Genomic DNA, 20,861 nt, shown 5'->3' on the forward strand with positions numbered 1-20,861 from the left:
CCCACACTGACCACTACACTAACCTACCTGATTCCTTCACTAACATACCTGACCACTACGCTAACCTACCTGATTCCTATATTGACCACTACATTGACCTTCCTGTACCTCTGCAATCCTATAAATACATATGTTGGTTATTGTATTCTAGACACCGTCATAAGATTTAATGGGGAGTGCAGGTCCAAGCTTCTAAAGAGCACTGTAGAAACCACACTGCAATAGATCAATAGACACACACAACTGCAAACGGCTGCAAAACACCTATTATGGCTTAATCTATGCATCTCTATAATTTAAATATCCCAATAATGCCAGAATAAAAGTAATTATGCCTTATCAATGTGTTTCTGCATTTACTGATACGTTTTTTTTTTTCTTAGGCATCTGGTCTGCTGGTGCTCGATTACAGTCATGAGTACAATCACTGGGGGGCAGTCAAGTCACTATCTGAATGGCTGCATGAAGAAAAGGTTTGTATTCGATCCTCTGGTTCACAGGGGGAGAAGAAAAGAAAGCATATGTCTTATACAAATGATTGATTTCTTAACATTTCTTTTTAATCAGAATTTCCTAAAAAAGGTTTATACCTACTCATGGTACTACTATGACCTTCTCTTAAAATAAAAAAGTAAAAAAAACAAAAAAAGATATATAAATAAATATATATAAAGATAGAAAGATATATATAGATATATATATATATATATATAGAAATATATATAAAGATAGAAAGATATATATAGATATATAAATAAATATGTATTTATATATATATATATATATATATATATATATATATATATATATATATATATATATATATATAGAGTAAAACCTAGGTTTGAGAGTAACTTGGTTTGAGAGCGCTTTGCAAGACAAGCACATTTTTTAAATAAATTTTGACTTGATATACAAGCGATGTCTTGATATACAAGTAGCGTCATGTATAAAAAAGAAGAGAGGAGCCTCTAAAGTGTAGCAATATGGTTACATTTAATGAAGGTTCAATATTTAGCAACTCAAATGGTTGATGATTAAAACACATCTAAGAATGCAGGTATCTGGGGTAAAGCTGTCCACATAGACCATCCTCTGCACAGCCATCTTCATCATCCCTTCCCCCGCTGCACTCCACGAGTGATTCAAAGGCTCACTTTCAGATCACTCTACTGCAGGCTATTCTTCCCGGTCACGATTGTAGACTGACAGTGGTGAGAGCCGGTGGTTCAGAAGATGGTCTATGTGGACAGCTTTATCCCGGATGCCTGCATACTTAGGTGTGCCTATTTTAATTATCAACCATGTGAGTTGCTAAATGTTGAACCTTCATTAAATGTAACCATATTGCTACACTTAGAGGCGCCTCTCATCTCTCTTATATTCTGTAGCTCTGCTAGATTTTGCTTCTAATCCCCTTGGGAAGGCTGCATATTGTGGATGGACATTTTATGGTTACACAACCTATCACATTGCTATAATCTTTGTATATAGACTATAAACTGAAGGACTTGTGGAACAAATCATCTGAGCTTCCATTATTTCTTATGGGGACATTCACTTTGATATAAGAGTGCTTTGGATTACAAGCATGTTTCCAGAACGAATTATGCTCGCAATCCAAGGTTTTACTGTATATATATATATACAGGGCTCAAAATTTTAAGCCCTGAGCCACTAGCCAGGCCTTAAGAGTTACTTGCCACCAGTTTCCCCATCCAACCCCTGCCCTGCCTCTAAGTCCGCCCCTAAACACAGCCTCATCAGTGGCCTGAAGTGCAGCCTCATCAATGCAGCCTATTAGTGCCCATCAGTGCAGCACATCAGTGCCCATCAGTGCTGCCTCAACTGGGCAGCTTACCAGTGCCGCCTCATCAGTGGCCATCAGTGCAGCCTATCAGTGCCTATTAATGCAGCCTACAATTGCCCATCAGTTCAGCCTATCATTGCCCATCAGTGCAGCATAGCATTGCCCATCAGTGCAGACTATTATTGCCCACCAGTGCAGCTCATCATTGCCCATCAGTGTAGCCTATAAGTGCCCATAAGTGTAGCATATCTGTGCCCATCAATGCAGCCTATCATTGCCCATCAGTGCACCATATCATTGCCCATCAATGCAGCCTATCATTGTCCATCAGTGCAGCCTATCATTGCCCATCAGTGCAGTGTATCAGTGCCTATTATTGCAGTGTATCAGCCAGGAAACTGTCAGCCTAGTCCACCTCTGCTTCACACTCGCCCTCCACCAATTTCCACTCGCCAAATGTGAGCAGGCCAGTGGAAATTTTGAGGGCTGTATATATATATATATATATATATATATATATATATACAGTATACTGTATGTACTGCACCACTTATACGTGAATGGATCTGCACTTTTCTTTTAACCCTGCATTATGAGAAATTTAGTTGCAGAGCTGCCACTCTAAAATAGGCTGTCACTACATTGCACTGCCTGCATTACATTGGTAGAAAGAAATGTTGCAGGGGTGAGGCTATAAGTAGTGTCAGGGCTGATTCGCAAGCTTGTAGCTTGCCAGTAAGCCCCTGACCACACCTAGTCCTGCCCACTGCTTTCTGGATTGAGAGTGCTCGGGGCCGCTGATGGGGGGGGGGGGGGTGGCACCAGTCCTCCTGTAGGGGGCCCGGGCACACAGGGGGGCCCCAACAGCAGGAGCAATTGGTGCCTTCGGGCAGAGGGGCAATTACAGAAAGAAGCCCTGTGCGGCTCTCTGCAGCAGCTGAAAGCCATTCCCCCCCTCCTGCCAGCTTTCAGCTGCTGCAGGGAGAGACACAGACACAGGGCATCGTTCCTGTAATTACTTCTCTGACACCGATCCCCCTCCCTGTTCTGCCTGCTTCTGATTTCCCCCCCATTTGCCCTCCTTTTACTGTGCCAATCCCCCTCCCGCAGCACTGCAGGCTTCCCTGTCCTGTAAACAAAAAAACTAATTGCATAAAAAATAATAATCTTTAAACATTTGTAATAAATCATTTAAAAATATTGTAAAATAAAATAATTGTAAACATTTTTTGAAAAAATAAAAAAAATGTTAAATGTAAAAAACAATTAAAAAGGGCTAATTCACACAGGTTCTCTGTTATGTTTGTGTCCGCTAATAATGATTTTAGTGTACTTTTTGTGAAAATAATGTCTTGATATATTCCAGGCTGTACAGGGCCCCGTGATTTCTAACCGCAGCCCTGAGAGCGCTGTCTCTGAAACTGAAACCCTCCCACTGTGAGCTGTAGTGCCTGGGAGGGGTAACTTGTGAGATATAAATAAAGGAGGATTTGGCTCAGTCAGTGCCGGTTCACACTATAGCGTGTGCTGCGATCGCATGTAATATTGGAGCGCACTGCTCCTTCATTACATGCGATCGGATGTGCAGTGTGAATTCAGCCATACACTTTGTATGCCTAAATTCGCACTGCACCCGCACAAAAGTCGCACATGACCCTTTTTTTCAGCCGCATCAGGATCGGATCGCACAGTGGTTCACACTTGTGCGATCCGATCCTGTGCGAACTGTCAGATCGCACTGCGATATGCGATCAAACTGGGGGTGTCGTTAACATTTAATTGACACTCCCTGCGTATCGCATATGGCAGTGTGAACTGCCAGATGTGCGTTTGCGATGCAGGAACAGGCTGCGAATTCACAGCCTTCCCGCATCGCACAAGTGTGACCCGGCACTCAAGGAGAATAAAAAAAATGCTTTGTTTACTTTATCAGACTTGTGCTTCATATAGTCACTGGAGTGTGTCCTGTTATACAGGAGCCTTTATTTGCACTGCATATTTAAATATTTTGTCCCGGTTCACACTTGTGCGATGCGGGAAGGCTCCGAATTACATGCGATCGCCGCAGACGCACAAATGTGAACCGGCCCTATATTGCATTTTTTTATACAGTACATTACAGAAAAAGGATACAGTACATGTCTTACCAAAAGCTTATACATACAAACATAAACCCACAAGATGTGACACATAAGGAAACATTTATTTCTATTTAAGACCTGGTTCACAACATTGCAACTTAATTGCTCTATTTCAGGGCGACTTCAAAGCCGACTATCAGTGCGATTTCATGTGCAACTTGCTGACATCTGTGCAACTTCATTTAACAGATATCAATGCAAGTTGCACTTAAACCACACAGAAACATAAACATTTTTAAAAGTTTCAATTTTGGTGCGACTTGTCATGCGACTATGAACTGTCAAGTCGCATGACAAGTTGCACTGGTGTGAACCAGGGCTTAGTCGATCAGGATAGTGAGGCAATTAACCATTTTTCTGTCCCAGTAACTAACTGTGTATCCTTATCAATTGGTTTATAGCACAAATAGAAATTACAGTGTAATATTAGAGAGACAATTTTTACATATTGTATACAGCAGTTTTTTACACTTCTTAGTCATCATCAGTGCAATATCTAGGTTTGCAGTTTGAGAAGCAAAAAGAAAGCATAACGAGTCAAAGTACATATATACTGTATACATTTATATACACACAACATTAAAAAAAAAAAATATATATATATATATATATAAAAAAAATATATATATAATATATACATACATACAGTATATATATATATACACAGGTTTCCGTGTCTGCTCTAGGTGTGTTCAGGTAAAATTTCCAGATCCCACAATATAGGAATTGATTTTAGATTTGCAACAGGCAACTTGTATAACATTGCCATCTTGTGGCTATTCAGTTTTGATGCAACGTGCCAGAACTGTACGAGAAACATATAGTACATTTTTAAAGGGCTTGATTGTAATATGAATACTGAAATTAAAAGGGTCTTTTACTTATTCTCAATGTTGTCACACCAATCATTCTCCCATTATCAGCAAAAACAAAGTCCAATAAGCCTTTCAGTTTTCACATTGTTGCAATATGGTAAACCAGGGTAGGTCAAGTAACAGTGTTGTTGCGCTGGAAATTTGCAAGCTCCAGTGGTGAAAGTCTGGCAATACATATATGCTATCCAGTTATTTCAAGCCACACTAAAATGTTTGTCCTGCCATTAAGTAAAGAACAGTGTAGGGTTAAAGAGGAACTTTACTCAACCTAACTGTTTTTATCCTCGTCCATATATGTTTTCAAACCTTTCAACATATTAGCCAGTATTATTCTCAACTTTCAAATTTTAACTCTTTAATTTTTTCTCCTTATTAGGTTCCTGCACTTTGTGGGATTGATACCAGAATGCTTGCAAAAAAGATCAGAGACAACAAGGTAGTCTTACTTTTGCTTATTTAGAAGGATATTATTATCTTTTACTGTGTTTAGGACTAAAGAATGCCAACAGCACTCATATTTGGAAATTTACAGTTCTCAGCCAAAGATTGATATTTTGAAAAATTTCAGCTCTGTATACACCTACTAATTCTGCCAAGTGTAAGTGCAAATTGTACAATGTGTCAACCTTGAAATGCATAATAACATAAAACATGTGCAATGCTCTGTGTTATTTATATTAAAAAAAAATATTTCAAAGTAGGGTCGCTGGAACACTTTTTTTCAATGGCAACTGGAGATATAATCCAGTTTTTGAGAAATTAGCATATTTTAAATCTACCCGGCAACAGTGGACGTAAGAGAATGGATTTATGTGATTGGCTGGCCGTTAATTATTCACAGACACTTTGCCGGGTTGCCTGGTAACCATTTAGTATTTAGTGGAGGCAGAGTAGATGTAGTTTTCGCTACTCCCGATGACGTCAGTGTGACGAAACGTGTCGAGAGCGTAACCACATTACTTCCGCCTTTTGGTCTGTCAGATTGGGACGCACATCCGGCGGGTGGAACGCACGGCGTTCCGGATACATACCGCGCGAGAGAAAGTTGCGGTTCCTAAGCCAGACAGACACGCTTGTTTGACTCTACCAATGTGAGTACCTGATTTTTTTAGTGAATGGTTAAAATCCTGTTTGTTTTTTATTGCTATCTTGGTTGCCGATAAGGGCATTCACTTCCCCAGTTTATCTTGGTGACCATTGTCACTGGGACAAAATGTGATGGGTAATCCAAAATGTTACAGTGAACTGGATGGACTATTGTCTTTATTCAACCTTACCTACTAGGTAACTATGTAACTATATGTAGGTGAAGAGAAATCTCCCAGTGGTGACAACACCATTCTGGTGATAGCTATCTAATAGAGGATCACTTAGTGTTGTGTGACAAGGGAACGCACAGACAGAAAAATAAGACTTTTTTTTTTCAACACTCTGCTCTATCCAAGTAAAAAGAACTCAGCAGCTATTTATGGGCTTAAGACTAGAATCACAGAGCAAAGTAGGGAACACAGAAGTTTATAATGTTAAAGAGTCTGATGGAGGCTGCAGGGCCTGAACAGAGACAAGGTAGGAGTCCAGAGGCATAACTAGAACCTTCAGGGCCCCAGTGCAAGAAACACTGAAGGGACCCCCTGACCCCCCCCCCCTTCCATCCAAGTTTGGGGCTTCCAGTTCTGGGAGGGCATCCATGGATATCTCCCCAGAACCCTGCCTCCCACATGCCCCCTGGGGCACGCATCCAGCATGCTCTGTGACTGCTGTGTTCTTCAGACAATCACAGTGGTCCCTTACCATGTGATCAGCTGATCACATGTAAACAGACTTGTTGTTTATCGGCACTCCTCTCTTCCCACGCTGTATCTGTGTGAAAGGAGAGCCGTTAACCAGCAAGACTGTCAAAACATTGTTTACACTGATAATAAGGGCTATGATCATCAGTGTCCTGTTTATCAGTGCAGCCCCATCAGTGTCAGTGCTGCCAATCAGTGCTACCTATCAGTGCTCATGAATGCCAACTATCAGTGCTCATCAATTCTGCCTATCAGTGCCCATTAGTACTGCCTATCAGTGCCTCCTATCAGTGCCACCTATCAGTGCTCATCAATACCGCCTATCAGTGATCATCAATGCTCATCAGTGATGCCTATCAGTGCTCATCAATGCTGCCTACCAGTGCCCATCAGTGCTGCCTATCAGTGCCACCTATCAGTGCTCATCAATACCGCCTATCAGTGATCATCAATGCTCATCAGTGATGCCTATCAGTGCTCATCAATGCTGCCTATCAGTGCCCATCAGTGCTGCCTATCAGTGCCACCTATCAATGCTCATCAATGCTGCCTATCAGTCCTGCCTATCAGTACTCATCAATGCTGCCTATCAGTGCCACCCATCTGTGCTGCCTATCGGTGCCCATTAGTGCTGCCTATCAGGGCCACCTATCAGTGCTCATCAATGCTGCCTATCAGTGCTGCCTATCAATGCCACCTATCAGTGGTCATCAATGTCGCCTATAAGTGCCCATCAATGTCGCCTATCAGTGCCCATCAGCAGTACTCTGAGCTGAGAGTGTCTCTCTCATACAGCTCAGACTCAGAGCCTGCACTGACAGTCCCTCCTACCTTGCACAGATAGAAGACAGCCAATCTGCTCCTTCTCCTCCCGCCCCTCTCCTGTGTGCACCGCGGGAAGGGTGAAGCTCAGCAGCTGAATGTGATCTTTCACACTGCCTGCGGTGCACACAGGAGAGGGGGGGAAGAGAAGATCTGCTGTCTACTATCCATGCAAGGAGGAGGGACTATCAGTACAGACTCTGAGCCACTGACAGAACGAGCAGGCCCCCTTCTCTCACAGTGACCGCCTCCTCCCCTCGCAGTGACAGAATGGGAGGGCGGGGACAGGCCCCCTCCTCTTGCAGTGACCACCCCCTCCCCTCACAGTGACAGAACGGCGGGCCCCCCACAGTGGCGGAACCACAGGGCCCAGTCACAAGTGCTACTGCTGTGACCCTGGTAGTTTCGCCACTGTAGGAGTCACAGGCTGCTGAAGAGGTAAGTATGCTATTTCTTCCTTTGTAGGAAATAGTTTTGAGCAGTTTTTGGAGTGATACATTTTCTTTCAGCAAAATACAAAGCCACCATCCATTTAATGCATTTAAACTGAACACTGCTCCTGGATTACTCTCCCTAGAGAATGGCACTTCCACTAGGCAGCACAACTAGGAGGTTCTAAATTTCAAACAGAACACTTTTTTTTTTTTAACTAAGTAAATTAAACTCTCCAAAAGTATTTTTCCCATAGCAAAATGCCAAACTTTTAACCTTTTACACTTAACAAACTGAGCCCTTAATATATATCTATTTATTTTAAAAAAAAGTGTATTACAATGTTTTATAATTCATGTCCCAAGGTGATAATAAGATGATTTGCAAACATAGCATTTCATTTTTTTGCTAAGAAAATAATTAAACTAGTCAGCTTATCTGCAGTTCCACGTGTTAACTGTTTTCCAGAGTGCTGCAATATTAAATAAAAAAAAATAACACTAACCTTGGACTCCTGCTGTTCTATTGTATGCTAATGCCTTTCCAAGCAGAATTGCTAACTGACAGCTGCTATAACCTATTTCTCAAATTAAAAAAACCTATTGTTTCTAAAATATGCAAATAAATGACCCCTCTACAACATGTAAAGAAACTACATTTTCTGTTAAAGAAGCCTGCATTTATTATGGTTTGGAAATCTTGCTTTCCTTTGAGAATACCAAGGTTCACACACATCTCTAACAATAGGATGCCATTAAAGTAAACCTGAACTGGGTCTTTACATATTTCTTTCCTAAAGTAAAAATAGTTTTATATATTTTTTTTTAATCAGGTAAATATTTAATGTTGTATATTAAAATTTTTTAATTCTAATTTTGGATCAGCAGTTAGAATTTTAGGCCCATTTTCACTTGTTTTCTTGGGCCTTTATTTCTTTTTTGTTGTAAAAACATGTTTACTAAGTTCACTAGCTCAAGGTGAAATAGATCCCCATAGAGATTCTGAAGGCACTAATGCTTTTTTCGGTTGCTCTAAAGAAACCAAATTACCTACTTGAAAATTTCAGGTGAAAGCATGTTAAGATAAAGCATTTTAAATGCTCACTTTTGCTGATCATAAATGATATTTTTTTCACTTTCACTTCAATGGGCTTTGACTTCCGGAAGATTTACCCCCCTTCATGACCAGGCCATTTTTTGCGATTTGGCATTGTGTTAATTTCACTGTTAAACACTGTACCCAAATAAAATTTATGTAATTTTTTTTCCCAAAAATAGAGCTTTCTTTTGGTGGTATTTGATCACTAATGCGTTTTTTTTTTTTTTTTTTTTTTTTTGCGCTATAAACAGAAAAAGACAGACAATTCTTTCAGTTATAAAACACATAAAATGAAAAAAAAATTAAAAAATCTAATTTCATCACAATTTAGATCAATATATATTCTGCTACATGTTTTTGGTAAAAAAAAAATCTCTATAAGCATATATTGTTTGGATTAAGCTAAAGTTATAGCCACTACAAACTATGACATATTCTTTTGGACATTTTTTTTTTTTTAATACTAGTAATTACAGTGATTTATAGCGGAACTGACATTTGTGGGAACCAGTGACACTAATACAGTGTACAGTGCTAAAAAAATATGCACTGTCACTGTACTAATGACACTGGCTGGGAAGGAGTTAAACATCTAGGGCGATCAAAGGGTTTACTGTGTGCCTAGCCAATGTTTTTGTGTACACAGTGTGCTGCTTTCATTAAGGGGAGATATTGATTCTAGTCTCTGCTTTGCAGAGACACAGAATAGTTCCTTCCCCCCCATCAGAACTGAGATAACCCTTGTTTATCTCAGTTCTCTTGTGTTTTACTGAGATCGCCGGCTGCTGGAGGACATCAAGTCCCCCCGAGACCCACAAATCAGCTTCTGCCGTGAATTATCACAGCAGAAGCGGCCCGCCAGCAGGGCGTGTTCCCCCTACAGTCAAAAATGTAGAATCACATATAAATGTGTGTGATCTTGTGCACAGCTGCCGCCCTGTAGCAGTAAATCTGCTATGGGGCGGTTGGGAAGTGGTTAACTAAATATGGCTACTCCAGGAACAGTTAATTTCCCAGCACAACCCTCTCTCTCCCCTTGCACATCATAGCTCTCTTCTCTTCTGGGACTGTTTAGCTACTGTCTGTTCTGGCCAAGCTCCTCTGCTCATCCCCTCACATCTCCACATAACCTTTTATGTAGCTACATAGTTACATAGTTAGATAGGTTGAAAAAAGACACCAGTCCATCCAGTTCAACCTTTGATGAGTGTGTGTGTTTATGTCAATAGTACATTGTATACCCATGTATGTTGAGGTAGTTAAGGTGCCCATCTAATAGTTTTTTGAAACTATCGATGCTCCCTGCTGATGCCACTGCTTGTGGAAGAGAATACCACATCCCTATCGCTCTGATGGTAAAGAGCCCCTTTATGCAGTTTAAGGTTAAACTGCTTCTCTTCTAATTTTAGTGAATGGCTGCGTGTCTTTTTAAATACCCTTTCGCTGAAAAGTTTTTTCCCTATGCCAGGGTCGCCAGTACGGTATTTGTACATTTATATTATATCCCCTCTCAAGTGTCTACTCCCCAGAGAGAATAGGTTCAAATGCCTTTGCAATGCCTGGGTTCACACTGCTGCGCTGTGATGTGGTGCGAATTTGATGTAGGTTTTTGTCCAGGGTGAGGTGCAAATTTATGTTGCGATTTGTGGTGTGGAGGTGTGAACAAATTTGCATCGCACCCGCAGCAAAGAACAACAGGAGTCTTTTTGTTTTACCCGCATCAAATTCACAACACTGATATGTGAACCAAACACATAGATATCTGTTAAGTGACATTATTTAAGTCATTATTTAAGTGACATTGGAATCTTGGGCTCCCTAACCACATATAAACCGCTCAAGATTAGCAGCAGTGTGAACCCAGGCTTAAAGAAGACCTGAACTGTGGAAGAAGTTCTGGAAAAAAAAGGCAAAGGACTAGTCACTGGTATTCCTTGTAACCTCCTTGCAGTTCTTTTTTTCCATGTAATTTCTATTACATTATTTTTCCATTACTGACTTACCCTGCCTTATCTCATCCTGTGGGGTTGATCTACTAAAGGCAAATAAGCTGTTCACTTTTCTAGGAAAGTTGCCCCAGAACTTAGTGAATATGAGGAAGTTTACTTTTGCATGAACACCCAAGCACATGCAAGCAAATGTTTCCCTGCACATGATTGAATGATAGAATCAGCAGAGCTTTAACTTATTCACTCAGCTTTGGAGAAATTTGGCTTGCAAAGTGCAATTTCCTTTGCAAAATGAACAGCCCATTTGCCTTTAGTACATCAACCCCTGTGTCTCTGTGGGAAGGCAGCCACCTTGGTAGAGGCAGGGCTTTTCTTCCTCATAAATTATAAAATAGAACAGAGGGCGCAAAGGCCTAGTGCATTATCCCCAATAAAAAACTTTAAAAGATAAAAATGTAAGTATTATACTCACAAAAACATCCATGTATCACAACTTTTTATAAAAGACAGCAGCTTAGGTCAATGAGGAGACATTCACATAACAGGTAAAAAATCCAGCAGTACAGCAGGCTAATGTGTTTTGAAGTTTGCCTCAGCCTCTGAGGAAGAGGCAAGACTGGAAACACGTTAGCCTGTTGTACTGGTTAACTTTTTACCTGTTATGTGAATGTCTCATCATGGAACTAAGCTGCTATCTTTCATGAAAGGTTGTGATACATGCTTGTTTTTGTGAGTATAAGCCCCCGTTCACACTAAGGCGACCTGTGAGGCGACCTGGTCGCCTCACAGGTCGCCTCCCATAGGGAAGCTGCGGACCCGTTCTAATAGGAGCGACACAAGTCGCTCCGACTTAGAAAAAGGGTCCGGAGCTTCTTTGGGGCGACCGCCATAGACTTCAATGTTATGAAGTCCGTAGCGGCCGCTCAGAGGTCCCGGTCGCCCCGGGAAGTAGCGTCGCGGTAGTGTGAACCGGCGCTGATACTTACATTTTTATCTATTAAAGTTTTTATTGAGGATAATGCACTAGGCCTGTGCGCTGTCTGTTCTATTTTGTAACTTCAGTGCATCTAGACTTCAGTAATTAGACGGCAGCAAGGTGTGGCCTATCCAGATAAGCCAAGATGACATTCTAGATTAAAAACCGCATCCAGGCCCACTACTAAGCTCAGTTTTGAACTTTGACTTTCCTTCCTCATGTCTTAGCTGCCACCTAATGACTGCTGTTTCAACCACTGGTGAAAGAGTAATTAAGAAGCAGCAGGAGAGATTCAGAAAGCACAGATCTGCTGACTGAATGAAGCAGAAGCATGAGGATTCTTGCAGTGCAGGTCCAAATTCCTCTCCAGCAAAGTCAATGACATCACCAAATCTCTCTCCAAATCCCATGGTAGACTTAAGCCCCGTATACAAGAGTCTAAATTCGGCCGGGATTTTTCGTCCGACGACCGATCTGCCGATTTCCGGCTTGTTAGTATGATGCTTCCGACAACCGACTCCGACTTTTCGGCCGAAAAAATCCTGGTGTGCAGGCTATAAAATTTTTGTCGACCATCAAAACACGTCCGATTTTCGTCTCATTAGTACAGATTTCGATGGGGAAAAATCTTATGAGCAAGACTAGGCATGCTCAGAGATGAAAGAACACATACAAAGCAATCCAACACATGACATCACTTCTGAAGTAGAATTCTGTCGTGCGGGAAAATTCGTGTGCAGTCTAGAGCACATTCCAACCAACAGACACCACTCTGGACAAAAGACAGACGACCGGTCGTCGGAAATTCGTTGCGTGTGTTCCAGGCTTAAGTTCCTTAGATTCACACTGCAGATATATATCTATAAGTCTGTAAGCACAGAAAGTGCACTGTTATTTTTCTGGAGGAATTTCAGGCAAAATGTACACACTTACAGGGTCCTGCTTAGGCAAAATTTGTATTTCTAGATGTTCCCCAAAACATAACAAATCTTTACTTTTAGAGCTCAGGCCCACTTTAATACTAATGTTTGCATATTTTTTCATAATGGCCTAGTGTTATACAATGTGATCCTAGGGACGAGGTGCACAATTTGCATGGGTCATTGACCAGAGAGATTCTTTTAGAGAGAAGCACTCTTTTCTCATTACAAGACTCTAATTATATATAATTGTTATAATTTGAAAACGTTATTAATTTAAACTTGGGTAAACATTGAACACATCAGGAAATATGTTATAGGTAGAAGTGTTTATAATGATGAATCATCACAAAGCTAGTCAATTTACCCTGAGCAAATGGTGAAAAATGCATAGTGAGGTTGCCTCTATTGAAAATTAAATTTCAAACAATCAATAGATCCCAAAATATACCTGCAGTTATATGTAGTTCTCAACTGTTTCTGGTAAGGTTCAACTTTACCCTTGCTCATCCCACCTCCTGAGTTCACTAATGTTAAATGATGTCATCCATCAAATTAAAGAAACAAATGGGATGTCAGGAGGAGGTGGAACTAAACTTACATTTTACAATAACATCTTAATTTTCTTTATGTAGGGAGTTGTACTTGGTAAAATTGAATTTGAAGGCCAACCTGTGGAATTTAATGATCCAAACAAAAGAAACCTTATTGCAGAAGTGTCCACAAAGGTAAGAAACACTTGCGGTTTCATATATCATTACCTTTCCTATGTTTGATATTATTGAAATGATCTTGGTTTCTATTTTAACCTACCATATTTATGGAGGTATGCTACCATGTATTTGACAAATGTAATATTGTAAAGCAAGTTGGTTAAATAATTACCCGAATCAAATAATAGTTATAAGTTATTAATGATGAAAATGTATTCAGTGTAAGGTATAATTTATATAAAACTAGTTAAAGTGTGACCACAGAAGCAATTGTGGTCATGAATACAGTCTGCTGTCTGGTAAGTCTGAGGATGGACTACAGTGGCAGGGTGTTTACTGTACAGTAGGAGAAGCAAGTGTACAAGGTGGAGCAACATGGAGTATATATTGTACAATATAGTTTACTGAGTGACACTGTACACTTCAGTGGACCCCACCATATTATCCCTGTGTTTCCATTCCTAATCCATACCTTTTGTTTGCTTTGCCCCCAGCTGTCCTGATAAGTATTGCTACTGTGCCAAGTGTGCACCTTGACTACTCCAAAGCTGTAGAAGCAATAGCCTAAATTCTCTTCTGTTTTTGGGGTGTTGTACATCAGTGCAGGGACAAAGGCACCCGTTGCCCTTTGCCCCAAAGTTTTCAAGTCAATGTGCACCTTATAATCTTCTGCAGCTGGGATCCCACTCCAAACTGACACTGTGCTTGTCACAGCCTCAATAAGCAGCTAAGGGTTTATCGTGGACCCGGATGTGCGCAGGGTCATCTCCGCCCTCCGGTCTATGGCTGTTGCATGTAAGACATGCTTGGAAAAACATCTTAAGCTGATACACCTGATAAAGTTTGTACAATCCAAGGAGACAACATGTATATCCAAACAGAAAAAAGACCAGCACACCAAGAAAAGTAGATCTCTGATTTTTTTAAATCTTAGTAGCAAAACATAGCACGTGCAATAAAAAAACACTAATGTCTCAGAGATTCACAGGTGCCTTTTCCCAAGGCAACCTCTCTCCTGCTGCCTCTGTCTGCAGGACCCAGGAAGCAATAAAATCACTGAAAGGAGAGGGGTGAGGAGGGTGATAGGGGAAGATGATGGGCCAGTCACACAATGTTTGTGTTGCCTGCCTCTCAACCACTTCAGTAATGCTATCATCAAAGTCAAAGCATACAGTTGTTTTTTGGGTGAACTGTAGGGTGTTCGGAACATTTCTGCTTCACACACATTCCTATTGGCTAACTGTTGGCCCATACTCATACTCATACTGATGGGCCAAGAGCAAGGATGAGGAGGGCCAGGAGAGAGGGCATGTTCCAGCATTAGCTAGAAGTAGTGTACTACTGTTCTGGACTGAGTGACTATATAGCATTGAAGGGGGACATCCAGGGGGAAAATTAACATGGGGGGAAGGAAAATGGGACAGTTAATGTCCATAAGCAATTTAAGTAAATGCCCAGAAGTCCCACATTATGTTATAGAAAACATTGCAAACAATATCACTCATCTTTAGTATAATGTCAATGTCTGGCCAGTACTGCTCTAAAATTTATAGAACTAAGAATTTTTTTGCTGTTTTGCAATGTCAGAAGCAGTGTTGGCCTTTAAAGCAGATCTCCTGGGGTAGAGCAGTAAGCAAAATATGCTGACAGCATCTGAAAACAAACTGAGTTATATACAAGATGTAACTGCTATTTAATTTATTATTATTCCCAGCAGGGGAACATCATGTCCTCTGTCCCACTGCTGTGTTCCTTCCTTTCATCAACCTTAATTGACATCATGCTTTAGATGAGATTGTGATTCTTAATATACCTTGAACTCAGTTCCAAATGTGGAGGATTCACTACCCAATCAGCAGTGGGGTATTGATTCTGAATTGATTCTGATTGATTGTGCAATCTGTTACAGTTTACTGCTAGCAGCTGCAACTGTACAGCTTTTTAGGTATCATACGAACAGAATAATATCCTTTCAGAAGTAAACAGTAATGATAGTAATGAGAAGGTGAGAATGAGGCATCTACGCACATTCAGGAAAAATTCTAACAACCCTGGAGAAGATGACTATTGCAGACATATTAAAGCCCAACTCGGGGCCAAAAAAAAAAGACACCTTTCCTACCCCTCATATAGCATTATATGTGTTCAAAAAATATGTTCTGGTAGCAATAAAAGATTTTAAGCTGTTCTCTGTTCTTTTCACTGGTCCGGCTGACCGGTCCTGTGTCTGTCTCTCACATGCCCTCATTTCTAAATGCTGTAGGACCCAGTGATAAGCCCTTCTGACAGCTGATGGGCAGTGCCCATGTCACCAGGAAGCAATGTGGGTACTGCAAACCAGACCCTTCACCCTCCAAAACACATAAAGGATACCTAGGGCCTGACCTGTCACTGAACCAGATTTTTAGACATGTAATTGTTTTTATTTCTAGATCTAGACTGGGTATTTGTTGGAAGGTTTTTTTCTCCTCCCTGGAAATGAGCTTTAAGTGTTTTGTACTTTAGAGGCTTTCAAAAAGGAATTTACAAAATTATTAAGTTTGAATATATTTCACTATTAGTGGCAATCTTCACTACCAGATCAAATATCATGCAATTTCAGAACATCATGTAATTACCCTAAAATCTTCTTGAGCTTAGCATCTTGAAAAATAGCACAATCATATTGTTAGTATGCATTGTCCTGCCTTGGGCTATATTGAAGACAACCCATTCAATCATCCCTGTTTTACAGTCACCTTAATAAAGGGCCTGGATTTGTAATTTCATGGTTTATTAGGGAGGTTGGCTGTCTGAATGCATTAAGAGGCTGACACATTTTCGCTTGATACCAGGCGCAACAGGAAGTATGTTCATAACTTAAGCTTGAAGGCTCTTAAAGCCATCTAGTAAAATAAACTTGACAATAATGAAATTTACCAGTGGCAATAATTAGTGAATGCAGTAATCTGTCTGCATCAGTGATAAACAGCCGCTTAATATAAATCAGCGTGAGGTACATTTGTTTTCAGCAAGAGCCAAAAATTGATTTCTTAACATCTGCTTCTGCCTCTTTCATTAAAGCGCTGTTCACACCAATAAAGCGGACTCAAAATATTTTAGCAGATGAAGTTTGGATATAAAGATTATAAAATGTTTCCAGTTGATGTTCAAGGTATCACACTTAGTCAGAGGTTTCCTACAAGGCCTAAAGGCTTGTTTAAAAAGGAATTGCAGTAAAATGTAAATGGGCTCATTTTGATAAGACAAGGAATGATTTATGAAGCTCTGTAACCCCTACTGACAAATTGGAATCTACATTTTGCCGGTCAAATTGGCCATGATAGTATATACATGATATTTGCACATTCTGGCAGACTTTGCCCCTAGTTTGTCCACCTTCTGTGATACAAGGTCTGCATTCCCCCTCTGTTGTCAATGTGGCCATCTTCTTCTGGTTTTCATCAAGCCCAATGTACTAGGGTTGGATCATAAAGAATTAATAAATTGTTAACTATAGTTTTTGCCCAAGAAACACAAACAGACTGTTATTCCATTCAAACTTATTTAATGAATATGCATGACTTTTAAAGATCAGGCAGTGGTCACCATGTTTAGCTACCTCTAGATTACCCACATAACTATGATTACTGAAAATGAGATTAAGAAAATCAGCCTTGGAGGTGGAATGCCTGTGGCAACTCCTTAGCCCTAGTTCACACCAATGCAGCTTTGAAAGTGTGCTACTTCAGCCTAATTTCAATGTGCAGCTTGCTTGACATCTGTGCGACTTTATTTACACAGCTACCAATCAAATCCACTGATACAGCGCTACTCACATATGAATATTCATGTGTATGCTCAAATCCAGCAAAAGTAAAGTGCATGCATAAAAAATCAAAGTGCTATAATAGCGCAAGGAGTAACATCCAATGGTGTAAAGCTAATACTATCCGATATTACTATAATTTATCTAATACTCATGTTAGTGAATCCAAAATAGATATTATAATAGTATTGCACTGTATTTTATATACCAATGTGCAAATAACGCAAATACTAAAGTGCATAAAAATCCAAATATACAGTATGTGCAAATTGTATACAATGTTAAAGCATCATTCAAAATAAAGTGCAAGTAATAGTGAAAACACAATGTCAGTCCATAACATGCATCCGACAATAGACAGGTGTCTCTTCAGAGTCCTGTAAGTGCACAGGTAATTCACAGGTAAATTGAAGGTGCTTGTGATCCCTCCACCAAATATAGATGGCCTCTCAACTCACACTTAGACCCGTGTTTTACCACAAGGTCATATACGCTGTTCCCCTGTGGGGCTATATGGGATCACACCGCCAAATCCAGGGCTTTCTTTAAAATACTTTGAAGGTTGCTAATCTCCTTTCCTCCTGCTTTGAAAGCTCTGTATGCAAGTATATAGAGAGAAGAAGGAAGAAATCTAATGCTCTACGTTTAAACCATAATTTATTATGTAAGTAAAAAGATACACTCAGAGACCAGGCACATAAAGCCGTGTGAGCTGTACAGGCGTGTAGTAGTGAGACAGGTCCGCATCCTGAGCTGGCTGCCAGGTCTCGTCCTATTCGGAGTCTCCGCCCCCCCTATACGTGTTGCGTCACTTGCTTTACCCTAACTCCCTACTGAGGTACCACTGCTTGTTCTATTAGAATAGAGACTGCCATTTGAGGGTTCTATTTGTTTTAGCTTTGTGGTGTTCTTCTCTTTCACTATTTCAGTAGCAGCAAGATCTTAGTTTGTAAGGTATCTTTTCATTCCATTTTTTATTTGCCTAATTTTTAGTTTTTTTAGTGTATCTATTTTGAGGTTTCATATTGTTTTGTATATTATTTCATATGAAATATTGTGTGCTATTAGGTTTGTTTTTCTGTTCTTTAAATATAATAATATGTTTTGGCTTATGTTGAAATAATTAAATTGCCTTCAACCAAGAACAAGAGCATTAAAAGGGAACGGAGATTTTTCAGACTGTCACTTGTTCATGTTATTTTAGGAAGTCAAAGTATTTGGCAAAGGGAATTCTGTCAGAATCGTGGCAGTAGACTGTGGAGTAAAGCACAACATCATCCGTCAGTTGGTTAAGGTGAGTGTACTATATCCTATGTTGAGTTAGATGTACCCTTGGCTTAACTTTCCATTTTCCCCAGTGTGTGTTTTTTTTTCTTGTCAATTGTACATTATTCTATATTAGTAATCCAATACTAGTACTATGTGGAGCTCATATTATGGACTAAGAGCCGGTTCACGCTGGGGCGACTTGTCAGGCGACCTGGTCGCCTGACAAGTCGCCGTGGGTCACCTGCCATAGATTAGCACAGGACCAGTTCTAATAGGAGCGACACAAGTCGCTCCGACTTAGAAAAAGGGTCCTGTACTACTTTGGGGCGACCTGGAGCGACCTGCATTGACTTCAATGATATGAAGTCTGTGCATGCCGCTCCGAGGTCGCGGTGCACAACTTCACAGGTCGCCCCGGCAAGTCGGGTCGCTCCTATGTGAACCGGCTCTAACTCTCCGTAGGAACAAATGAAAGAGTACATGTCTGAGCAAATCCTGCAGCATTTTGACCATATGCTGGGCTATCTAGACTATGATATCTTGCTGGATTATTGACAGTTGAGTATTAAACTTTATGGATGGGTGGGTGGTAGACAGTACAGTAAGTTTATTTATACCACTATTTATTATACTGTTATAAAATGCATACAGTAACACGTGTGGTATAATATCAATGTCTACAATGCCGGTAATCAAATACATTTTCAGCATTGTCAAGGCTATCACCATTTAAAAGTTTTACTGACAATCTGATCAAAGCGAAGATTCTAATTTTTTCAATGACACATTTTTTACTGTAACAAAGTTTGGAGAGATGTACTACTATAGAGCAGGCCGCAGGGAATGTTAATAATGGTTTTGTAACACCACAGAAGCTGAGAATCACTGGTCTGACACTTTTGTATGTGATTACATAGTTTGAAGTAGTGTAATTTCCATTAATATCTGTTCTTTTACTACCATCTGTTGACAAGTAAACCTAGTTATCATTTTGAAAAAAGGTTTATAACAGGATAGAGGTTACAGGGTTTGTGATTGCAAGTCACAGGGCTTATTTTCTGGAGCGAAGAAAATAGACTTGTAACATACTATGTAACATTGTTCTGTTGCAGATTAAAAAAGAAAAGTCAACTCTTAACTGACAGATTCAGACAATAGTACTATTTTTGGCACATTTTTTAATAAATCAATGCCTATGAAAAATGAGATTGATTATTTTTTAGATATACAGTACCTGTAAAAGAAAATAGCTTGATGTAAACCGCTGCATCAATGTGTGTTAATGTATTGGAATTTTTTTTTTATATATAGTTTGTAAATACATCTGTACATGGGAGCAACCCTATCTGCTCATTGCATAGTATGTCTGTAAGGTACTCATTTGTCCAGGTCATGGTATAGCTAGTACTAGGTAATTATATTTAACTGGATTTTTTCTGTGATGTTTAAGATGTTTCGTAGCTTATCCACTTTTTCAGTTCTAGTGAGTGTCAGGAACTTACATCAGAATTTATCTCTACACAGGTAGCACAGACACCATGATCCAATCACCAAGGAATATATTAAGACTAATGTTGATTTTCCAAGAACAGGATGGGAAGTGTGGAACCACCATGTTCTAGTTACATAATCCCATCTTTGTTATCCGGAAGTCTACATAGATGTTAAAAAGAAGGGTGAAGTGGGGGATAGGGTCTCAAAGTTGCCCGTATCTCAAAAAGAGGGAAGGGGACAGACTAGGGTACGCTTCAAAACAACAATCTTTATTCAAAATATTATAGCATAGTAACATTAACAATAGGTGGTGAATATAGTGTTAACAATAGGGAATATAGTGTTTTCTAAAAAAATGACAACGTTGTCTACTTAAAAATACATGCCTGGACTCATGATCATCTTAGTACGTCCACACGATATGATGTTAACTAGCCGGCAGTCAAACACTATAGCTGTGGAAAGTAAACAAGGGGCCGAAGGAAGTACTGGGAAACCCCTAGGGTACTGACATGGTAGCCTGTATGTACCTGACTGGGGACCTCCAGGCTCTCTATTTGCCCATTACCCACAGATAATAAAGTCATGCAGTAACACCCATCAGACAATTGACAAAGGTAATGTGGCAAAGTGCTGTGGGTGAGAATGTGGTCCCAATAGAAAGTTCCAGCTAAGAAGCTTGCTTGAGAATAATTTTTGAGTCACTGGTGACAGAGGATAGCCGTGGGCCAAGTGGGCAAATAAGTAAGGCCATGTTGGCAGCA

At 40.1% G+C, this 20,861-nt stretch overlaps 1 protein-coding gene across 1 annotated transcript in view; it reads left to right on the plus strand.

The window, feature by feature from the left end:
- Positions 1 to 20,861, plus strand: part of CPS1 (carbamoyl-phosphate synthase 1) — a 166,394-nt gene that overhangs the window by 28,078 nt on the left and 117,455 nt on the right. Inside the window, exons 4-7 of the mRNA XM_082261903.1 lie at positions 384 to 473; positions 5,203 to 5,262; positions 13,449 to 13,541; positions 18,539 to 18,628. Of these exons, the coding sequence (XP_082118029.1) occupies positions 384 to 473; positions 5,203 to 5,262; positions 13,449 to 13,541; positions 18,539 to 18,628 (333 nt within the window). The remainder of the gene's footprint in view (positions 1 to 383; positions 474 to 5,202; positions 5,263 to 13,448; positions 13,542 to 18,538; positions 18,629 to 20,861) is intronic.

The sequence above is a fragment of the Pelophylax lessonae genome, assembly GCF_965119305.1.
Source record: "Pelophylax lessonae genome assembly, chromosome: 6".
In the NCBI taxonomy this organism is placed as follows: Eukaryota; Metazoa; Chordata; class Amphibia; order Anura; family Ranidae; genus Pelophylax; species Pelophylax lessonae.